This window comes from Anarhichas minor, unplaced genomic scaffold (genome assembly GCF_050575085.1).
Source record: "Anarhichas minor isolate MPS153535 unplaced genomic scaffold, ASM5057508v1 ptg000074l, whole genome shotgun sequence".
Taxonomy (NCBI): Eukaryota; Metazoa; Chordata; class Actinopteri; order Perciformes; family Anarhichadidae; genus Anarhichas; species Anarhichas minor.
In genome coordinates this window covers 8,196,882-8,215,526 of record NW_027466520.1, presented here as the reverse complement: position 1 = coordinate 8,215,526, position 18,645 = coordinate 8,196,882, and the positions used below count along the sequence as shown (strand labels likewise).

Genomic DNA, 18,645 nt, shown 5'->3' with positions numbered 1-18,645 from the left:
TCTCTCTCTCTCTCTCTCTCTCTCTCTCTCTCTCTGTTCCCGACGCCGTATGTCCTCTGTGTTGCATCACTCCCACCTGTGCTCGTACCCTCTTGTTCACACCCTGGCCTCATCTCTTGCTTCTTACATAGTGTGCTTCCTCTGTCTTGTACCATCATCGCCTCTCTTTTTTTTTCTCCGTTCAGACAGTTGGCGGTGGCTGTTTTATCGTGATGTCAGTTTATTTAAAACGCTAAAATGTTTACTGCTAAACTGCTACGAAGAGGATGTGGGACGCCTGAATAACACAACGTGTTATGTAAGCTTTATATACAGGGTTGGCACTGCGCATACAACCTATAGGCTCTTCATTTTCTCCTTTGCCGATGCTCAGCCCAGACATTTGCTCTCGCTCCTCTTTTCCTCCCTCCCTTTTCAGCTAATTAACTTATTTTTTCGGCGTCTCTCCCCTGTCAGCAGCATCCCTCCTTTCCTATATCTCATCTCATGCCCTTCCATCCCCGTCTCTTCACGCTGCGTGTTATGCTCACCCTTACCAAGTTCCCATCTATATGTTCTCGCTTTCCTCTCTCCTAGCCTCCCTGAAAAGCATTGTCTCTGCGCTAGCATTGCTCATCTCATGAAAGCAGGCCATTTATTTCCGTACGCCTCTCTCTCTCTCTCTCTCTCTCTCTCTCTCTCTCTCTCTCTCTCTCTCTCTCTCTCTCTCTCTCTCTCTCCTTTCATACCTACCTCCGTTCCTTCTCCACAATCTACGTAAGAGGTGATTTCAATGTATGTCAGCGCACCCCATCAGGAGCTCTTTCTAAGTCCCTTCTCGCCTTCCTCTCCCGGTGCTCGGGATTGAGGTCTGAGTGCCCAGCCATCTGGGTGGAAGAGCAGCACAGACCGGAGTACCCTGGAAATGATCAGCGGGCTGTGTCCCAGATACTGGGGAGATTATCAATGCACCGAATGAGATCACAAACCAGATGGAGTGTGATGGGAGTTTGCTCGAGTTAAATGAGTTGTGTGCGTGACTGTACATGTCTCTTTATCTACGCGCATGTGTGTGTGTGTGTGTGTACGTAAGTGTGCGTCTGCTTGCACACGTGTGTGCATATGCGTGTTTGGTCGCGCCTGTGTAAGTGTTGGACAGAAGAAAGATTGGCAATGATGTTTTAGAGGACATGTATATGGAGGCCTGGCTGTGAAGCTGTGGATGGATGGCACAGGGCTCAGGGTTCCAACTGCTCATTACGACTGATCTCTACCCAGCAACTGCTCTCTCTCTCCTTTTTTTTTTTTTTTACACTTTCTCCGCCTTCATTCTCTCTGCCTTGCTCTCATTACGTCTTGTCACTTGCAGCGTGGTAGCCTCTCTTGGCAGTGCTCGTCGCCGCTCCCCGTTTTGTTGTTCACTTTTGACCGCAGTAAATAAAAATGAATCAAATAATATGTCCAGGAGGTCGACCACATTGTAAATCTCCCCTCCTCGCCCCTTCTTCCTCCCCCCTGCAGTGAATGGCGTCCCGTGGTCCAGCGAGAGTCCGAGGAGGAACAGTCACACTTTCAACTGCCGGATGCTGGTCAATCCCCACGGCGACAGCCAGGACGAGCTGCACGAGCCTCAGCAGCAGAAATATGAGACCATGCAGTGTTTCGCCGTTTCGGAGCCCAAGTCCATCAAGGAGGAAGGAGACGGTATGGAGCGAGAGTGGGAGACAGTGTGGGGGGGGGGGGGGAGTGGATAAATAGATAGATAGAGGATCATTCGACACAAAGCTAGTGACCCTACAAGACAACCTCTGACCAGCATGGTTTTGGGATCTGTTGAAATGGCCTCAATTCCTGTGATACGTATAGTACCAGGAACATTTTTGAACATTTAGTATTGAGAGTAATAGACTTTTAAGACACTTTTTGCAATTTAAGAATAGGATACTCAATCGGAAAATATGATTGGACAGGTTATAAATGTGAATCCACGTTGCAGCCATTGACAACATGCTTAGGTCATTGAGAATTAGCCGCATTTTGTCTTAAAACTGGCATTGTATGTGAAAAGCTGTATAAGCAACCGACGAGGAGCCATTCTGGTGCCACTCGACTTACATCCATGAAAAGTTAAGTGACACAAGGGAGGCGAGAGGCCGGGCAGCTGTCATTAAAGCCTATCTATAATTCATGTACATCCCTCACAAAGCTAGGCAAATGACTCCAAGGAAAGGGTGTAGCTTTTATTGCATCAGTAGTAAACCGGTCTTTTGATAACCTTCAGATAATTCTCAACAGCCAGTATCAAGACTTCATGTTGACATGAACATGTTTTGGAGCATCTGTGAGCAGAGATGCTGCGTTTCCAGTGGCCACTAGCGTAAACATCTGCTCGCCTTTCACTGGGAAGTGATTTACATTGTATGTTGGCTCTGTGCTCCTTACAGTGAGTGAGAGGTCACTGGGCTTTCCAATGGTTTTCATGCCTTTAAACTGGAACTTGAGATCCTGTAGTTTGAGTACATTTCCTTCACAAGTGAATGTCCTTCATCCAAAAACTTCCAGCACCGTTTAAACCATCGATACGTAAAGCCCTCCTAACAATTCCAATATTTTACATCTGAACTACCTAAATCCTCAGTGGCTTTGATGAGCAACCATAACGTCCTACTGCCAAACTATCACTCGGTGATGAATTAAAACAATAAGTGAAAATGCAAATGTTTCACTCCAAGTCTAAACCTGTCTTTCCCCCTCTCTGGCTCCCTTTGTGCACCAGCTGCTTGCCAGCCATACTTTGGCAAATAGACTGACAAGGACCCAGGCCAGAGTTGTGTGTGTGTGTGTGTGTGTGTGTGTGTGTGTGTGTGTGTGTGTGTGTGTGTGTGTGTGTGTGTGTGTGTGTGTGTGTGTGTGTGTGTGTGTGTGTGTGTGTGTGTGTGTGTGTGTGTGTGTGTGTGTGTGTGTGTGTGTGTGTGTGTGTGTGCGTGCGTGTGAGCAGCAAGGCGGGATCAGTGGCTGCAGTTGCAGGAATCTGTCCAGCCAGAGACAGAGGAAGGAAGGAAGGAGAGGGAAAACAAGAGAATTGAGAGAGATTCACAGATCTAAGGGCCGGACCACCCAAGAGGTTCTGTTTAAGTCAAAATGAGGAATGTGTGTGTGTCAGCCCTGGCATGCATTTCTTTGCCAGCAACATGTGTGGGATGGGGTGGTGGGGGGGGGTGGTGGGGGGGGGGGTGTATTACTGGCACAGGAAAGTTAGATGGCAGACCTTTAGGGGTCACCCCAGTCCTGGACTTGGTGGTGTGTGTGTGTTAGGGGAAACTGCCATGATTGAGCGATGGCAATCTTTAATTTTGGGCCAGGGGAGGTGTCATCAGTGTGAGATGGCACTGTAGGTGAGACCAGCCGGGGACACATGCGCACAAACGTACACTCACACACATGCAAGCACTCACACACACAAACACACACGCACACCTTCAAAGGTCACACTTCATCATTTCCCTTGCCAGCGATTGCTGCTCCTCCTCATGAAAGGAGCGGAGCCCTGATCCCCATGCTCATTAATAACTGTATTAATTATGCTGCCTGGGAATAACATGATTTTCATTTTCTTTCCCTGTCTCTGTTTCGATCATTTACGCCCCCATCCTCCCCTCTCCTCCCCTTCCCCATCCCCCCTCATCCCCTCTGTCTCTGGCCTGTCATCTTTGTTACGTCCTCGACATCATCTTCCCTCCACACTTTCCCTCCATTCTCTTTTTCTCTCTTCCTCTCTCTCTCTTTTTAGACTTTCAGTCGTGCCTGATCTGTGTGGCTCGCAGGGTGCCAATGAAGGAAAGACCCATGCATCCCACGCACGAGAGCTTCACCACACGCCAAGACCTGCAAGGTACTCCAACCAGTCACACCGTACACTACGAACTAACACAGTGAAGAGCATTCACAGCAAACTAGATTTATTTTTCTCAGTCCGCAGAAATACACTGTTCAGTAAAAGCCCATATTCCCCCATTACCAATTCTGTAGAGCATTTTCAGCTGTTTGAATAAAGCTTTGCCCTGCGTTGCAAAAATAACAAAAAGTACATAGTGCCTTTACACTGGCACATGCTCAGCACACCCTCATCCCATGTCACCAGCTCATAAATCACCTCACACTACAGTTTAGGCATTTAAAGATTATTATATCCTTGGTTGAGGCCCTTAGGAGAAGGCTTTAGTTGAACAGGCCTCCCGCCTCCGTCTGCACTCTGGGAGGTAAAGTACCTGTCTCAACACTAGTGCATGGATGCAGACGGTTGTCTGTGTGTCACCTGGTCTTTGATGTGCTTTTTGTACCATTTGTGTGTGGCATACACACGCATAGCTACTTGCTGACATATAGTAATTTACTGTAGTTCCCCACCCAGACTATTGTAGGCTTGTATGCATGCCCACATCTGTTAGCCTGTTTGTTGAGGATGCTCAATTCTGGATAAAATACGATTGAACAAGATGTTTCACTCCCAGTGCTTTTGAAAATGAGAACATTTTAAATGCATCGCTACCTCCATTTAAATTGAAAACCGGCGAGGGACAACTGTTATGAGTATTTGTGTTTACACACGTAGCATGGTTGTGTTTGTAGCGTTCTAAAGATAGTTGAGCAGAACTGTGACTACTAGAATGACTCCTTCTACCTGTTGTATCTAAATGGCGAGCATACAGTGTGTACAAATACTAATCTAATCTGTTGTAGCCAGGACTTTGTCTTCAGATGATTCCAGTGCCTCACCAGCACAGACAAGTTGTATTTAAAATGTAAATAGAGTAAATCCTCAGTACTTCTTCAATCAATATCAAACCACAGAGCTGTTGTGCAGCAAAGTGGCCAAGTGAAGCACATACTGTGGTCAACCAGCTGCTCTACATGTTTATGTTTGAGAGCGACATTGAATCCCCATCAGCTCAGCTTATACGTGTATAAAAATCATTATTTCCATGACTGACTAAGGCCTCTCTAATCCGGTCCTCTGTGTTTAGGTAAGATAACGTCCCTGGATACCAGTCTGCTGCGGGCGTCCATGAAGCCGGGCTGGGAGGATCTGGTGAGGCGCTGCATCCAGAGGTTCCACCTACAGAACGACGGAGAGATGTCTTTTGCCAAGAGGCATCAGCAGGAAGGTAATGCCTCTCACTGCAAAGAATATCTCCTTTAATGAATGGCTTTTGATAGGTACTTCTTTTGGTCTTCATGGTGCTGCTGTCAGACCACTGCATTAGTATCAAACGGTGATTTGATCACGGGGCGAACCACGAGTCGCTTCTAACCAAAGCTAATGGTTTGGTTCAGAGCAGGTAATCATTTTATTGCTGTTACAAACGCAAACTGAAAACCGCACCTAAACAATACGGAATAGGCAAGCCAGAGAAATAGTGGTGCAACGCATCATAAAACTTACGGTTCGGATCGTATCACGGATCAGATCAGCACAAAAGAAAAAAGGGAGCAAATATAACTTTTTCAGATCCCTGATCACGTTTTTGTTTTTACGCCGATCATTAATGATCCGTATTGGCAGATACAGATCCCTTTGCAACCGTCCAACAAATCCTTTCAACTGCTCTGAAGTCAGTAAACCATCAATAATTCTAAATTATACTTCTACTTTTAGTTATAGTCATCTATAGTGTTTTTTTCTTTTTTATTTTTATGGATTATAATCATGGATCATAATTCCCTCTCATCTCCTTCAAACAACTGGATTTCTTTCTCACCGACGCTACATTTTACGAGATTACATGTGAGCACATTATGATAACGTTATAATTTACCTTCGCCCAATACTCATTTTCACTGAACAGAGCCTGAACGCATCATCGTGTAACCGAATGGAACCTTTGTTCGTAAACCGTTAGTGCCGATCTTATCGTTAACTAGCTCTCCCTCTGGCAATTTCAACACGGATTTGTTGTTTACAATGTGACATTATCAGAGATCGGCGACTAGAAAAGTATAAATTCCGACAAAGATCATCAGTAAAACTTTATTTGACACTGTGAAGGTTAACATTTAACTGTGTAATAATCCACGGTTCACACGTACGGATCACGGAGCGACAGTGGTCTGTTAGTTCATGATTTGTATACAAATTATATATGAGTAAGAAATGTTTTGTGCATCTACTGATAAGTGTGTATACGTGTCCTCAGTGCTCCGCCACGGCCAGGCATTCAGCCCCATCTACCGGTTCTCCCTCTCTGATGGAACCATCGTGTCGGCCCACACCAAGAGTAAACTGGTGCGCTCGCCCGCCACCAACGAACCCCAGCTCTACATGTCCCTGCACATTCTTCAGAGGTATGTCTCGCTACCTACACCTGTGTCAGGAAGAGAGAGAGACAAACCTGCGGCATGAACCTCTTTACGTGTTTTAGCCTGTCGATGCCCTGCAGCACGACCCGATGGTTTCATGTATTCTGTGTGGATGTGATGCAAGCTCCAATGTGTACATTCGTGCTTGCTGGGGGTGTGGGTCTCAGGAAAAAGGGTTCACAATTGAATCAGACTCAAAGGGAAGTTCATTCAAAAAGACAGATGTAGATAGTTAGTTAGATTAGGGTCAAAATATATAACACGAAAATAATAATAGAAAATTCAACAGCAATGGCCCTTTTCGAAAAACCCCAATTTTCTCTATTTTAGAATGTCGACAGAAAATTCTTGGTGATGAAAACGGTTGAACTAATCAACTGTATTACCTGTGTGTCTGTTTTTAACCTCTAGAGAGCAGACAGTATGTGGAATGGGCCAGGACATGGGTCCTGGCAGTCAGGCCACAGGGATGGCTCCCAAACCGATGAATTCCTCCACTCCCTCCATGACTCCACCAACCCCCGGCAGTCTGCCAGGTTCAGGGCCCCAGGGCCAAGACACTACCATCAGCAGCAACAGCACGCCTTTTTCCTCGCCAGGCCCTGCTGGTCCCAGAGAACCGGCAGCCATGGGGGGTCATATGCAGGGCTACCGTTTTGGCTGCCCCCCGCCGCATAACCACACTGGGGGCATGCAGCCGCCACAGCAGGGCCCCAACTGGAGGATGAACAGCCCTTCTCGCGCTAGCCCCATCCCAGCAGGTGGACCCCATCCACCTCAACAGAACTCTATGATGTCTCCCAGGCACCGAGGTAGTCCTGGGGGGGCAGGCAGCCCCCGTGTAGCAGGAGGCCTGCACTCACCCTCCCCAGTGGGGATGTGCGGTGGAGGACCTGGAGGTGCAGGTAGTAGTAGCACGGCTAGCACCCATGCTAACAGCTACACTAGTAGTTCTCTGTCAGCTCTGCAGGCCCTGAGTGAGTGCCACGGTGTAGGACACGGGCATGGGGCCCCTCATGCACACACACTAGGGTCTCCTGACCGAAAGATAGGCTCCCCAGCTGGCGTCACACCGGGGTCGGGGGTGAACACTCATCTGATGTCAAAACTGGGAGGAGGCAGCGGTACTGGTGGTGTTACCGGAGACTCATTTGGACCTCACACAGAGGTTGGTCAGGGCCAGACAGAGAGCAACCTAGCCGAGCCCAAGGAGGAGAGGGAAGGGCCCCCCGAGGGCCACGACGCTCACAATCGTCTTCATGACAACAAGGGCCACACCAAGCTACTGCAACTGCTCACCACCAAGCCAGAGCCCCTGGAGACACCCCTGTCCCCTGGAGGTGAGGGTAAGGACCAGGCAGGTGCCGGGGTCCGGGGTGGCCTCACTGGAGGGAACACTCATGCAACATCCCTGAAGGAAAAACATAAGATCCTCCACCAACTGCTGCAGAACAGTACATCTCAAGTAGACCTGGCCAAACTCACTGCAGAGGCCACAGGCAAAGAGCCGGGCCAAGACCAAAGCCAGGGCGCTGGTGGCCCAGCTTCTGGGGCAGACATTGCTCTTAAGCAGGAGCCCCTGAGCCCTAAGAAGAAGGACAACGCCCTGCTACGCTACCTACTGGATAAGGACGACACTGGACTGAAGGACAAGGTACCGAAGCTGGAGCCCGGGGAGGTGAAGGTTGAAGGAGGCAAACACCCTCTTGTCAAGACGGAGAAACAAGACACGGGATACGACCGGGCTGAACAGGTTCGTTTTTACTTTTAAAAAAGCTCCTCCTTGTGTGTCTTACTTGTTTATTGCTTCACTTTTTATCTTTATAATGCTGAAAGAACTAGAGCTGCCCCTTAAAGCTGAATGATCGTAACCTCCTTCTCTTTAGCCCATTGCGAAAACGTAAAAGTTTTTCTGCCCTGTGCTGCTCCACTTGCCTCGCCTCTCTGTCTGAGCATTAATCTGGGTTAGGTAGCAGATGTTGACTCCTCCGAGTCCCATGTCCACACAGGATGCTACAGCTAAACACACAAACGGGCTGGCAGTGTAGCGGTCAGACAGACAGCGTTTGTGACACACATACAGTCCCATTCAGAGGTACAGTCTTGTCATATACGCTTCAGACGCCAGGCATGTTTTCTTATTCACGTATATATAAACACATCTGGTCCTTTTTTACTGCCTATGCGTTGGCAGCACAAGCCGAGGGAAGCTGTCCGCCAGCTTCAAACAACTGTGACATTTGGAAGGAGTCCCTGTGGTTCTCCAGCCATTTGATCCCGGTTGCGTTTGGCCAGAATCCACAGGTTTGGCAGCGAGCTCAGGTCAGGCCTGGCGCTGAAAGAGAGAAGAGGAGGAAAGGAGTAAAGAAGGAGTGAGCAAGGGAGAGTGTTGCTGGTTAAACTCAAAAAAATGTTCTGTGTTGCAGAACGCCGAGTCTCTCATGCGGGAAAGAGAACCAGTGGTTTGGTGAGACTCAGCCTTTCATACAGGAAACCTGTGTGTGACGTGCTCTACTAAACACAGGTTCAAGACACAAGTCGAGCAATATGTAGTTGTATCACACACTGCTAAACCACAGAATTACATAGAATTACACAAAAGAACATGAACGCTCTTTCACGTTCTTTGCTGTCACTATTTCTCTTGTTACCTTCCTCTTCTTAGACCAGTCCACAGTCTAGGTGATATTCATGCCATTTGAATGTCAAGAACATTAAACAATAGTCTAATTTCTTGTAGAAATGAACTTGTTCTGGAGAAGTGTGCAAAGACCAGTGTGTTGGTGTTGTAAGGGGTTTGCTTTCTTATTGTTCCCGACCTTGTTTGTGCCTCATTTCTATTGAAACAGTGTTTTTTCCCCCATGCAGACAGAGGGGCAGTGGTACAGACTGTCAGCTTAGCTACGCGCGGTAGTTGTTGTATGTACAGTATCTGCTTGTCCTCTTTGGTACGTATGAAGAGGAGGAAAGGGTGATTGGATGGATGGGTAAGAGCTGCCGAACTGAACAAAGAAGGAGAGATGAGAGAGGTGTAGATACCCCCAGGAGAGCCCAGCCTCGGCAGGCAGAGTGAAAATGATGAGCCATATGCTCCTGCATGTCCTCTCTGCTACCATGGAGATAGAGGGGAGAGGGAGTGGTGTGTTTGTAGAACGAGCAATGTACCAGAAACAAAAGAGGGACATAGAAATAGAGGTTTTAATATGTACGTCTTGATGCTGAGGCTTTGTTTTCTAGAAGGGGCCAGTGTGCTACGACTAAATTGGTTATAATTTCTGCCTTGTGACGATGGTACAAATGAAATCTGGGGTTTCGCAGTAAGACGGTGATTAAAGTCTTTAGCATTTTGCTAAACGACTTCATTCGAGCCGTTACATGTGTGCGCGAGTGGGTTTCTGCTCCTTCCTGGTGAACTGCTGCTCGGCCATGTGTGAAAGCTGACTGTACTAGTTAGAAAGTCCACTCATCCTTCTCTCCACTAACCTCACCCACTGCTTTCTCGCTGCCTCCCTCTCCCTCCTCCCTCCCTCCCTCCTCTCTCCTCCTCATGATTGTTTGAGGGCTGAATTATTGATGGCTGGAGCAGAGCTAAATGAGAAATCAGAGCAGAGCTCCGTAGTAGCGGCTCAGCTAATGGCTGGAGGAACTATAGGTATGGTCATTTAGCCCCATGGCCCGATGGGACGCAGGATTATCTGTGTGTTTTACATGTGTGTGTGTGTTCACACAGTAGTATCCTTATTGTAATGCATATTAATAATTACGTTCCTTTTTCTCTTTAATCTAACCCAAAATTTAGCAACCAATCATCAGTAATGTTATAGAATCTGTTCACTGTGGGAACACGAGTTGCCATGTGAAATTATTGCTCAACTCAGTATTTCGGTCAAATAAAGTATGATGATGTAGGTCACAGTAGCTACAGCTCCTCACTCACCCTGAATATAAGTAAGTGGGTAAAGAAAATAGATGACTGACTTAATCTCATGCAGTACAGTCTGATCGTCTGATTTAATGGGTCCTTCAGTCGTTTCTTCTGGCTGTGAATACTTTTTATTCTATAAGAGATGATATGATGTCAAACTGCATGCCAATCATATAATCTCCATTGGTGCTCAGTGCTCGCTCACGGTCAAACGTACTGTATCAGACATCACGCAGGTGCTTTAGTACATTCAATGTCAAGAGCTGGTGAGCCAGAAGTCTTCCAAAGGATAAGAGAGTATTTCAATGTTATCATTACCTGAACAACCGCCGCTGTCATCGGGAGAAATTGAGAGCATGCTATACTGGGTGTATTATAGGTATTATATATAATATGTGACCATTACAAATCTGATTCTTATTCCCAGACCCACAATAAAACCTAATCGTGCAGTGTGTTGCAACATAAGTATATCTGCTCAGTTTAACTTCTCTTTTCGATTTCACTTTTTCTCGTTCAAAACCCCGAAATACCAGAAAAATAAGTAGTTGCAAATTATGTAATGCGATTCATCTCTTTGTGAATACCAGGAACAAAGAAGTAACAAGTATTCAGTAGTAACTCTCCTAACAGGGCAGTCAACCTTCATATATTGCAGTAATCTATTTAAAAATCGCCATTTCAGCTCTTTCAAACGGCCTGATTCTGGAATGAAATGGCTTTTCCTTTTTGCCTTACTTGGCAGTGGCAGTTCTGCTTTACCCACCCTGATTTTTCGGTTCCCGTTGCTATGAAATGGCATGGGCCAGGTCAGAGAGGCACGATGTCCCGACTCCTCCAGTCCACTTTGACATCGGGGCCCATGCTGCGCGTGAAGTCGGGATCAGGAAGTTGTATCGCATCATTACAATTTAAGTGTAACTGTAAGAATACACGTTTGGCAGAGCCACATCGCCACCCTGATGTGAGAGAGAGTCAGCCTCTGCTGTTCTTAAGCTCGCAGCTGTACAGAGCGAGTCCCCTTTGTATAAAGAAACGTACTTGAAGTCTAAGAGGCCTTGTTAAAGTACATGGAAGTGGGCCATGAGAGTTACTGATAATTGTTGACAACAAACAAAGAGGACCAAATAAAGTATTAGTTTCGCTCGCTCATTTTTTCGAGTAGTTAACAATGCTCGTTTGTGTGCTCGGTGATAATCTCTGAAGTGAAAAACACAGGGTTTCAAACAAACAGCGTCTTGTAATTCACAGTGTGTGTCCTTAGCTGCTCTCCCGCCGCGAGTACCTTTCTGATGTCAGGAACTTAAATAATGATCTGCGGAGGAGGTCACTTGGCCTTACGAATCCCTGCAGTTTTCACCAAATATAGTATAGCAGCCCGAGAGATGCAGAAGAGAAGGACATGCATGGCCATGCATGCATTGAAAAGAAGAAGAGAGTAACAGGGATTGATAGAAATGGGACCCATTAAGGGTAAAAGCAACTGGACGAGAGAACAGAAAGTGGGAGGAGAGAGAATTGAAGAGGAGGAGGAGGAAAAGAGCAAGCTGAGAGCGTACAGGAGCATTACATCATTCCTGACCTCATTAGGGCTTTTCTCTCTCCCACCACTGCCCACCCCCCACCCCTCACTGTGCTACTCTCTCTAGCTCTCCTACATCTTACAATACAGCATATGCCGTCTTAAGTCCTTGGCCACGTAAGATATCCTTTCTATCAGGCATTTGTGGCCAGCCCTGTAATCTGTATTATCATGTACATGCCTAACAGATACTAGTCATTGTCTGGAACAGCAGAGTACAACATTGGAACAGTGGCTGGTGTGCTTGTTTTGCTGCTGTACAGTATGTCACGATGAGGACTCGTCAGTGAATCCTCGCGTACTGCACTCTCGTGGCCGGTTCCAGCCAGTGCGACTTATTTACCTAAAGTCCCTCAGGCCTCTCTTAAGAAGCAATATGATCACCTACGCTGATGCTTCTGTTCGGCTGTGACCGCCATCTTTTTTCTCTGTATGTAAAATCGAATTCAATACACTAATGCTGCAATTACTGTTGCCATTTGTGAAGTTACTAATGTTCCACTTAGGGTGAAATTGTGCCAGATTGGTGATTGTATCGGACTGCATTATTTCGGCATTCCTGTTATTTTGTCCACCCCCTGTGTGTCACAGATGGAAAGAGATATACAGAGGAGACAGTGCCAGTGTTGTAAAACAAAAGATTTATCGCAATTTCGTCAGTTCCGCAAGTGAAAAAGCAGATCCCGGCGTGGCCTTGTCTTTGTTTAAGAGAGTTGTGTGAAAAACTAAACAAAAAAACGGGGCCAGATTGTCCAAAGCCCAGCTGTGTAAAAATGCAGCCTTGGGCTGTGTTGGGCCGGCTCAGTCCAGCTGTTTAAGGGGGGGGGGGGCAGAGAGTACCAACCGAACTCCCATGTTATTCAGTAGAAAGCGGCTTCAGAAGCCTCATCGTGGACCGAAACAATGTTCCGATTAATATGGCATTCTTAAATGTGTGCTTAACAATTGTGAACTTTAAAACTAAAAGTGGGGGGGGGGGGGGGTCTGACACAGTTGTGCTTTTTGAGGACACCAGCTGTTAAGCTGAGGAGTAGTATGTGTCTGATAAGATAAGTCAAAGTGGAGTGTGGCCTAGATTTGATGGAAAGTGGTCCGCTTTATCCCGGGGTTCCTGCTCTGTTATAAACAAGGCCAAGTCTGCCGTTCCCATCTCAAAGATAAAAGACTCCTCAAGTGTTGTAGTGTATGTTTTTTTTGTTGTTTGAGTCTGCAGGTGAAGCAGCAATTGGTTTCTAAATGTGGGCCCTAAGTGGTTCATCCGTTTCTTGTTTTCACATGCTTCTCTCCCCCCCCCCCCCCCTTTTTTTTCTCTCCGTGCTCGCTCCAGTCGTCAGAGCTGGACGACATCCTGAACGACCTGCAGAATGCTCAGCCGCAGCTCTTCTGCGAGCCGCGGCCCGTTTCGCTGCCCAGTCCCATGGACAAACAGAACATCATCAACGACATCCTGCAGATGTCCGAGACCAATCCTGGCGCGGCGGCGCAGCAGCAGCAACACCGGGGCATCGGGACTGGCATGGGCCCAACGAGTGAGTCTCTCACACACACACACACACACACTTCACAGTGTTCACAAAATCCTTCTAAATAGATGAAGCAGTTTGTACTATTTTATTATTGACTTTTCCCATTCCTTGCCTTCAGACTTTGCGGGAGTCCGACCAGGCCAGCCGGGCAGGGGTCTGCCTGTGAGGAGCGTGTCCCTGGACATGAACGTGTCCCCCCAGCAGCCCTCATTACAGTACCCCATAAGGGCCACCAGCCCCTACACTCTGATGCAGCAGCAGCAGCAGCAGCAGCAGCAGCAAGGCATGGTGGGAAGTCACGGCATGATGGTCAGCACAGGTGGGTGTGACAGTCATGTTTTTTTCGGTCACAGTGGTGCGCCTTTTGAATGATTTTGTCAACAATGCTGCTTTTAGAATCCTGAGGAACGACCTTTTTTACCCTCTACCTCTGTGTCGCTGTCAGCCTGTGACATATCATGTCATAGCACAGTGACTCACTTCCTTTGACAGGAAATATTTATTCACCCACACTGGCAGAGTTTCTGTCACTTCCACATATTAAAAGTCCTCAAACATCCCCCAGTAGATGTCTTTCCACCTTGTGCTACACCATTGCATCGTGGGGACATGATGTCCTGAAGCATTTCTCATCGTTTCTCGTCTCCGTTGTGTTGTTTGCTCCTCTAGGACTGATGGCTCCAGGGGGTCCACGGCCAGGCATGCAGCAGCAGCAGCAGCAGCAGGAGGGCTGGGCAGGTTCAACCTCTGCGCCTCCTCTGGGAGCGCCCGGCCCTGGGCAGCAAGGTCCCATGCAAGGCAGGATGGGGCCGAACGGTGCCCCCATGAGGCCCAACAGCCAGCCGGGGCCCCGACCGATGCTCCAGTCCCCGATGATGGCCGGTGGTGAGAGCCCAGTGTGCCCCAAAAACATAAAGTTTAAAAAGCAGAAACTAGATGACAGTACGACATTATAGAGTAGATTCTACATTGACCCGTGACGATAAAGCCCCCATTTCTTCATCTACTCTGTCTCCCTAAGAATACAAAAGGTGCTAAAGCATTTAACGCAGACAACTGCACAGATGAGAAGACCTCAACTCGCCCACATTCTATTATTGCTGTTGATTGTTAAAGGTTGCCACCCAGTGGCTAACCATAGTACAGCACTCCAGAGATGAACCTAATGCCTAACCTGACGCTGTGTGCTGGTTATTCTGTGTTTAAGAATATTGACCATCATCTAGGTTGCCAGATGTTTTCCTAATGAGAACCAAAGTTGTCGAATTGACCGTCTACTGCCTACTATCCTGTCCTAATGTGTTTTCTTCCTCCTATTTAGCCCAACCTGATATGGATGTTGGTATGGTCAGCCACCATTTCACCCAACAACAGGCTCCACCCAACCAGACAGCCCCCTGGCCAGACAGCATGATGCCCATCGACCAGACGGCTTTCGTTAACCAGACCAGGTGAGATGCTCCTTTGCAAATTACCATCGCATGTTTTTAATAATGTCGAAACATCTCACTGGCCTCACTTCTCAAGAGTAGCATTTCTCTTGTTATCAGACTACTTTGTCGTCATTAGATTGTTCCTGTAGCTATATTAAGTACCGTCTCCTCTCTGCCCAGGCCGGTGCACTCTGCGCAACAGGATGAATTGCTGTGCAGTACGGGACACGGCTCTGGTGAAGGCAGTGGAGTAGACGAGGGGGCCCTGATGTCCCAGCTGTACACTGCACTAAAGGATTTTGACGGCCTGGAGGAGATTGATCGTGCTCTGGGGATCCCTGGTCTGGTAGAACAGGTGAGATCACGTTTATTGTTATTGTTTTTAGTAACTTTTTATTATTATTATCTTTTATGGGTCTACATTTTTGTCATTTATTTCTGTGGCGGCCTGTTTCAGAATCAAACGATGGAGCCGGACCAGTTCCCTCAGGACCCCTCCATGATAATAGACCAAAAGCCCCCCATGTACACCCAGCAATTTGCTCCCCCGCCATCCCACATGGCCCAAAGGGGCTACCCTGGTGCCCCCATGCAAGAGCCAGGCTTCCACCCCATGTCTGGCCAGATAGGTCCCCGCCCAGGTTACCCCATGATGAGGATGCAGACCCGGCCCGGTCTCAGGCCCGCTGGGGTCGTCCCCAACCAGCCCAACGCACTACGACTACAGCTCCAGCACCGGCTACAGTCACAGCAGGTACACGTGCCTCGAGACTGGAAGTGATCCTGTCCATTGATTTTTTTTTTTTTTTGCCTTTCTGTTGTAACCGCTCTGTTTGGTCAGTAGCTGTGTGACACGCAGACGGGAGTTGTGTAATTATCCTGGAGGTTGACATTTTGGCAGCTCGTCTGTGCACACAAGGACTAGTAGGTACATAGTTGGGACATTTAGGTCTACCTGCCATGTGCTGGTCTTTCACTTGAATGTCCTTTAAATCCACTTGGAAGTGAGCAGTGCGGATTACAAATCAGCAGGAATTAAGTATGTTAAAGTTATTTCAATTCACTGGCGTTTGTCTTAACCTCTTCTTCCGTCTCTTGTCCCACCAGAACCGTCAGCCAATGATGACTCAGATGAGTAGTGTGTCAAATGTGAACCTACCTCTTAGAGCCAGTGCTCCAAACCAGGTAGGTCACCGCGGCCGTCACATGCTCTGTCTGCACTGACATGTAGTTATGAGTCGAGGTAGCGTTTAGTAGTTTGTTGACGGCTTGAAGTCAATTTAAGGCTTTAACTTCAGTGTTTAGTGGGTTGTAGACTTGCTTAATGAAGATCTATGACACTTTTTCTTTTTTTTCTGTTTCTCTATTATCACACATCCTCCTCCTCCTCCCACCTCCAGGGGACCATCAACGCTCAGATGTTGGCACAGCGTCAGCGGGAGCTGCTGAGTAATCACCTGCGACAGAGGCAGCAGCAGCAGCAGCAGGCCCAGCAGGTTCAGCAGCAGAGGAGCATGGCCATGAGGGCCCAGGGTCTCAACCTGCCTCCCAACATGGCCGCCGGAGGCATGAGTAACCCCCGGATCCCCCAGGCCAACCCTCAGCAGTTCCCCTACCCGCCCAGCTACGGTACCAGTACAGGCCTGGCCTCGCCACCTCCCCCTACCAGCCCCTTCTCCTCCCCTCTCTCCCCCAGCCTGCCCTCTCTCCCCCCCAACCCTCAGCTCCACATGCATGGCACCTCCTCCTCTTCCTCCACCTCCTCCTCCTCACAGATGATGATGGGAAACACAAACATGATGGGCGGACAGTACGGGGCCGTACTCAGCCCCCAAATGCAGCACAGTGCCTTTCAGTTTCCCAACTCAGGTACTGCTCCCCCACCCCCACCCCACCCCAGCCTACCACACACTTCACCCTACATCCTGTGTGTGTGTGTGTGTGTGTGTGTATGTATGTATGTGTGTGTGTGTGTGTGTGTGTGTGTGTGTGTGTGTGTGTGTGTGTGTGTGTGCCATTGTGTCTGTGATGTGACTCTGATTGCACAGCATCACATGCTTTTTAGTAGCTGCAATCATCTGATTTGTAATATTATGCACTGATGAGTGCATAATAGTGACCATGTACTCTCGTCGTTCTTTGCACTGTCCAAAATGGAGTCCTGGCTGTACAGTCTTGCTCCACCAGAGGGCGCCAAGAGCACAATAATCAAAGTTTAGCAGAGGACACACACTGAAACCAGACTCTTTAAGATTGTGAGCAGGCAGAGCGACAATCGAACCTGCACCTAGTAATCTGGACATAAACTGATAATCTAGTATAATACAGATTTGCATAATGACATATTTGATTTGTCCCTCACACCTTAATCTGATTGTGGGCCGTGGGTTCGTACAGACCGATAACCTTCTACTAGACATTACTTCTCTCTTTCCCATTCCTCCCAAGCCATCTCCTTATTCCCTTTCTTCCTACTTCCTTGCCTGTTCACCGCTTACGTGCATGTAGGAAATATTAGCTGCCTGTCAATAATCCTGAATGCAGACTGGAAGTCTTTATTCACTCTGATCATCATGTTTGCTTAGATGCCCACGGCATGATTGTGTAAATGACATGGAATGCTAACATTTACTCCACTCAGTACGTTGGTTAGTAGTTGAGTCCCTGCAGGTGCAGTATGGTTGACCGATCTTGATGCGTCCGCACACAGGTATGAGCCAACAGGCAGACGGAGGCTTCGGAGGTCCGGGCGCACCGCAGAGCCCCCTGCTTTCTCCCCGCATGGCCCACACACAGTCCCCGATGATGCAGCAGAGCCAAGGAAACGCTGCTTTCCAGGGCTCCCCTGACCTGAACGGCTGGCCACAAGGCAACATAGGAGGCAACAGGTAAGGACAGATGGAACTTCCTCCGAAATGAATCCTCATTAGACCGTTAGGCTCCAAGGATACCAATATCTCTGATAAGAATCATCATGTTTCTCCTTTTTTTCTTCAGTATCACAATAACTTTTGTGATAGTTGTCTGTTGATGAGTAAAGTTGAAACGGGAACTGCTAATAGCTGATCTGGCATTCTTTTAACAGTACACATTTGTCAAAAATGTCACCAAAAAACGGGGTTCCTGTTCCAGCTTTTATTACACTTATACTTCCACGACAACATATTTTCTGCTAATTTAAGTAGTCTGTGAATTGTATACATGCTTCTTGGAAACACATAGACAAACAGAAATCCATCCAAACTTGTACTTCCCTTAGCGCTCCCGAAGGAACTTTCCCGCTCCCTTTGTTAAATGTTTGAGCGTCTTTGCGTTCCCCTCCCGTCTCCCCAGTATGTTCTCACAGCAGCAGGCCTCGCCGCAGTTCACCCAGCAGAGTAACAGCAACATGTACAACGGAAATGGCCTGAACCTCAACAATGTCTCCATGGCCGGCAACATGGCAACCAGCAGCATGGGCCAGATGGCCGGACAGATGAGTGTCACATCCATGGCCTCGGGGCCCTCACCCGGCTTGCCCTCCATGGGGCAAGAACAGGTAAACAAAATTAAGGATGTTTTTAGAACTGGGAGGAGCAAAAACTACAGTTCCAAGTTACACAGCTGGGCATCCTTTTAGCATGGCCGGACCAAATTAAGAGGAATTGTATTGAATATAAGACGCACTTGTAGAGTTTAAGCCTTAGTGGTCGACAACATGGACCCCTCACAGATGTACACAGCAATCGGGGGACTAAGTAAAACTAAAAGGTTCCGTCTGTCTTTCTCCACACTCCCAGCTTCCTATGCGTTTGTCTCATCGCGAGGCCCTAAGTGTTTGGGTACACTTATTGAACAGCCGTG

At 47.8% G+C, this 18,645-nt stretch overlaps 1 protein-coding gene across 9 annotated transcripts in view; it reads left to right on the top strand.

The window, feature by feature from the left end:
- Positions 1–18,645, top strand: part of ncoa2 (nuclear receptor coactivator 2) — a 50,417-nt gene that overhangs the window by 29,848 nt on the left and 1,924 nt on the right. For 7 of the 9 annotated variants that reach the window (XM_076080688.1, XM_076080682.1, XM_076080689.1 and 4 more), the window contains exons 7-21: positions 1,501–1,683; positions 3,770–3,871; positions 5,004–5,144; positions 6,174–6,321; positions 6,748–8,089; positions 13,171–13,372; positions 13,488–13,688; positions 14,039–14,254; positions 14,691–14,820; positions 14,983–15,157; positions 15,260–15,556; positions 15,910–15,987; positions 16,203–16,671; positions 17,513–17,690; positions 18,136–18,340. In XM_076080688.1, coding sequence (XP_075936803.1) covers positions 1,501–1,683; positions 3,770–3,871; positions 5,004–5,144; positions 6,174–6,321; positions 6,748–8,089; positions 13,171–13,372; positions 13,488–13,688; positions 14,039–14,254; positions 14,691–14,820; positions 14,983–15,157; positions 15,260–15,556; positions 15,910–15,987; positions 16,203–16,671; positions 17,513–17,690; positions 18,136–18,340 — 4,067 coding nt within the window. The remainder of the gene's footprint in view (positions 1–1,500; positions 1,684–3,769; positions 3,872–5,003; positions 5,145–6,173; positions 6,322–6,747; positions 8,090–13,170; positions 13,373–13,487; positions 13,689–14,038; positions 14,255–14,690; positions 14,821–14,982; positions 15,158–15,259; positions 15,557–15,909; positions 15,988–16,202; positions 16,672–17,512; positions 17,691–18,135; positions 18,341–18,645) is intronic. The other 2 variants (XM_076080691.1, XM_076080690.1) reach the window with 1 other exon arrangement.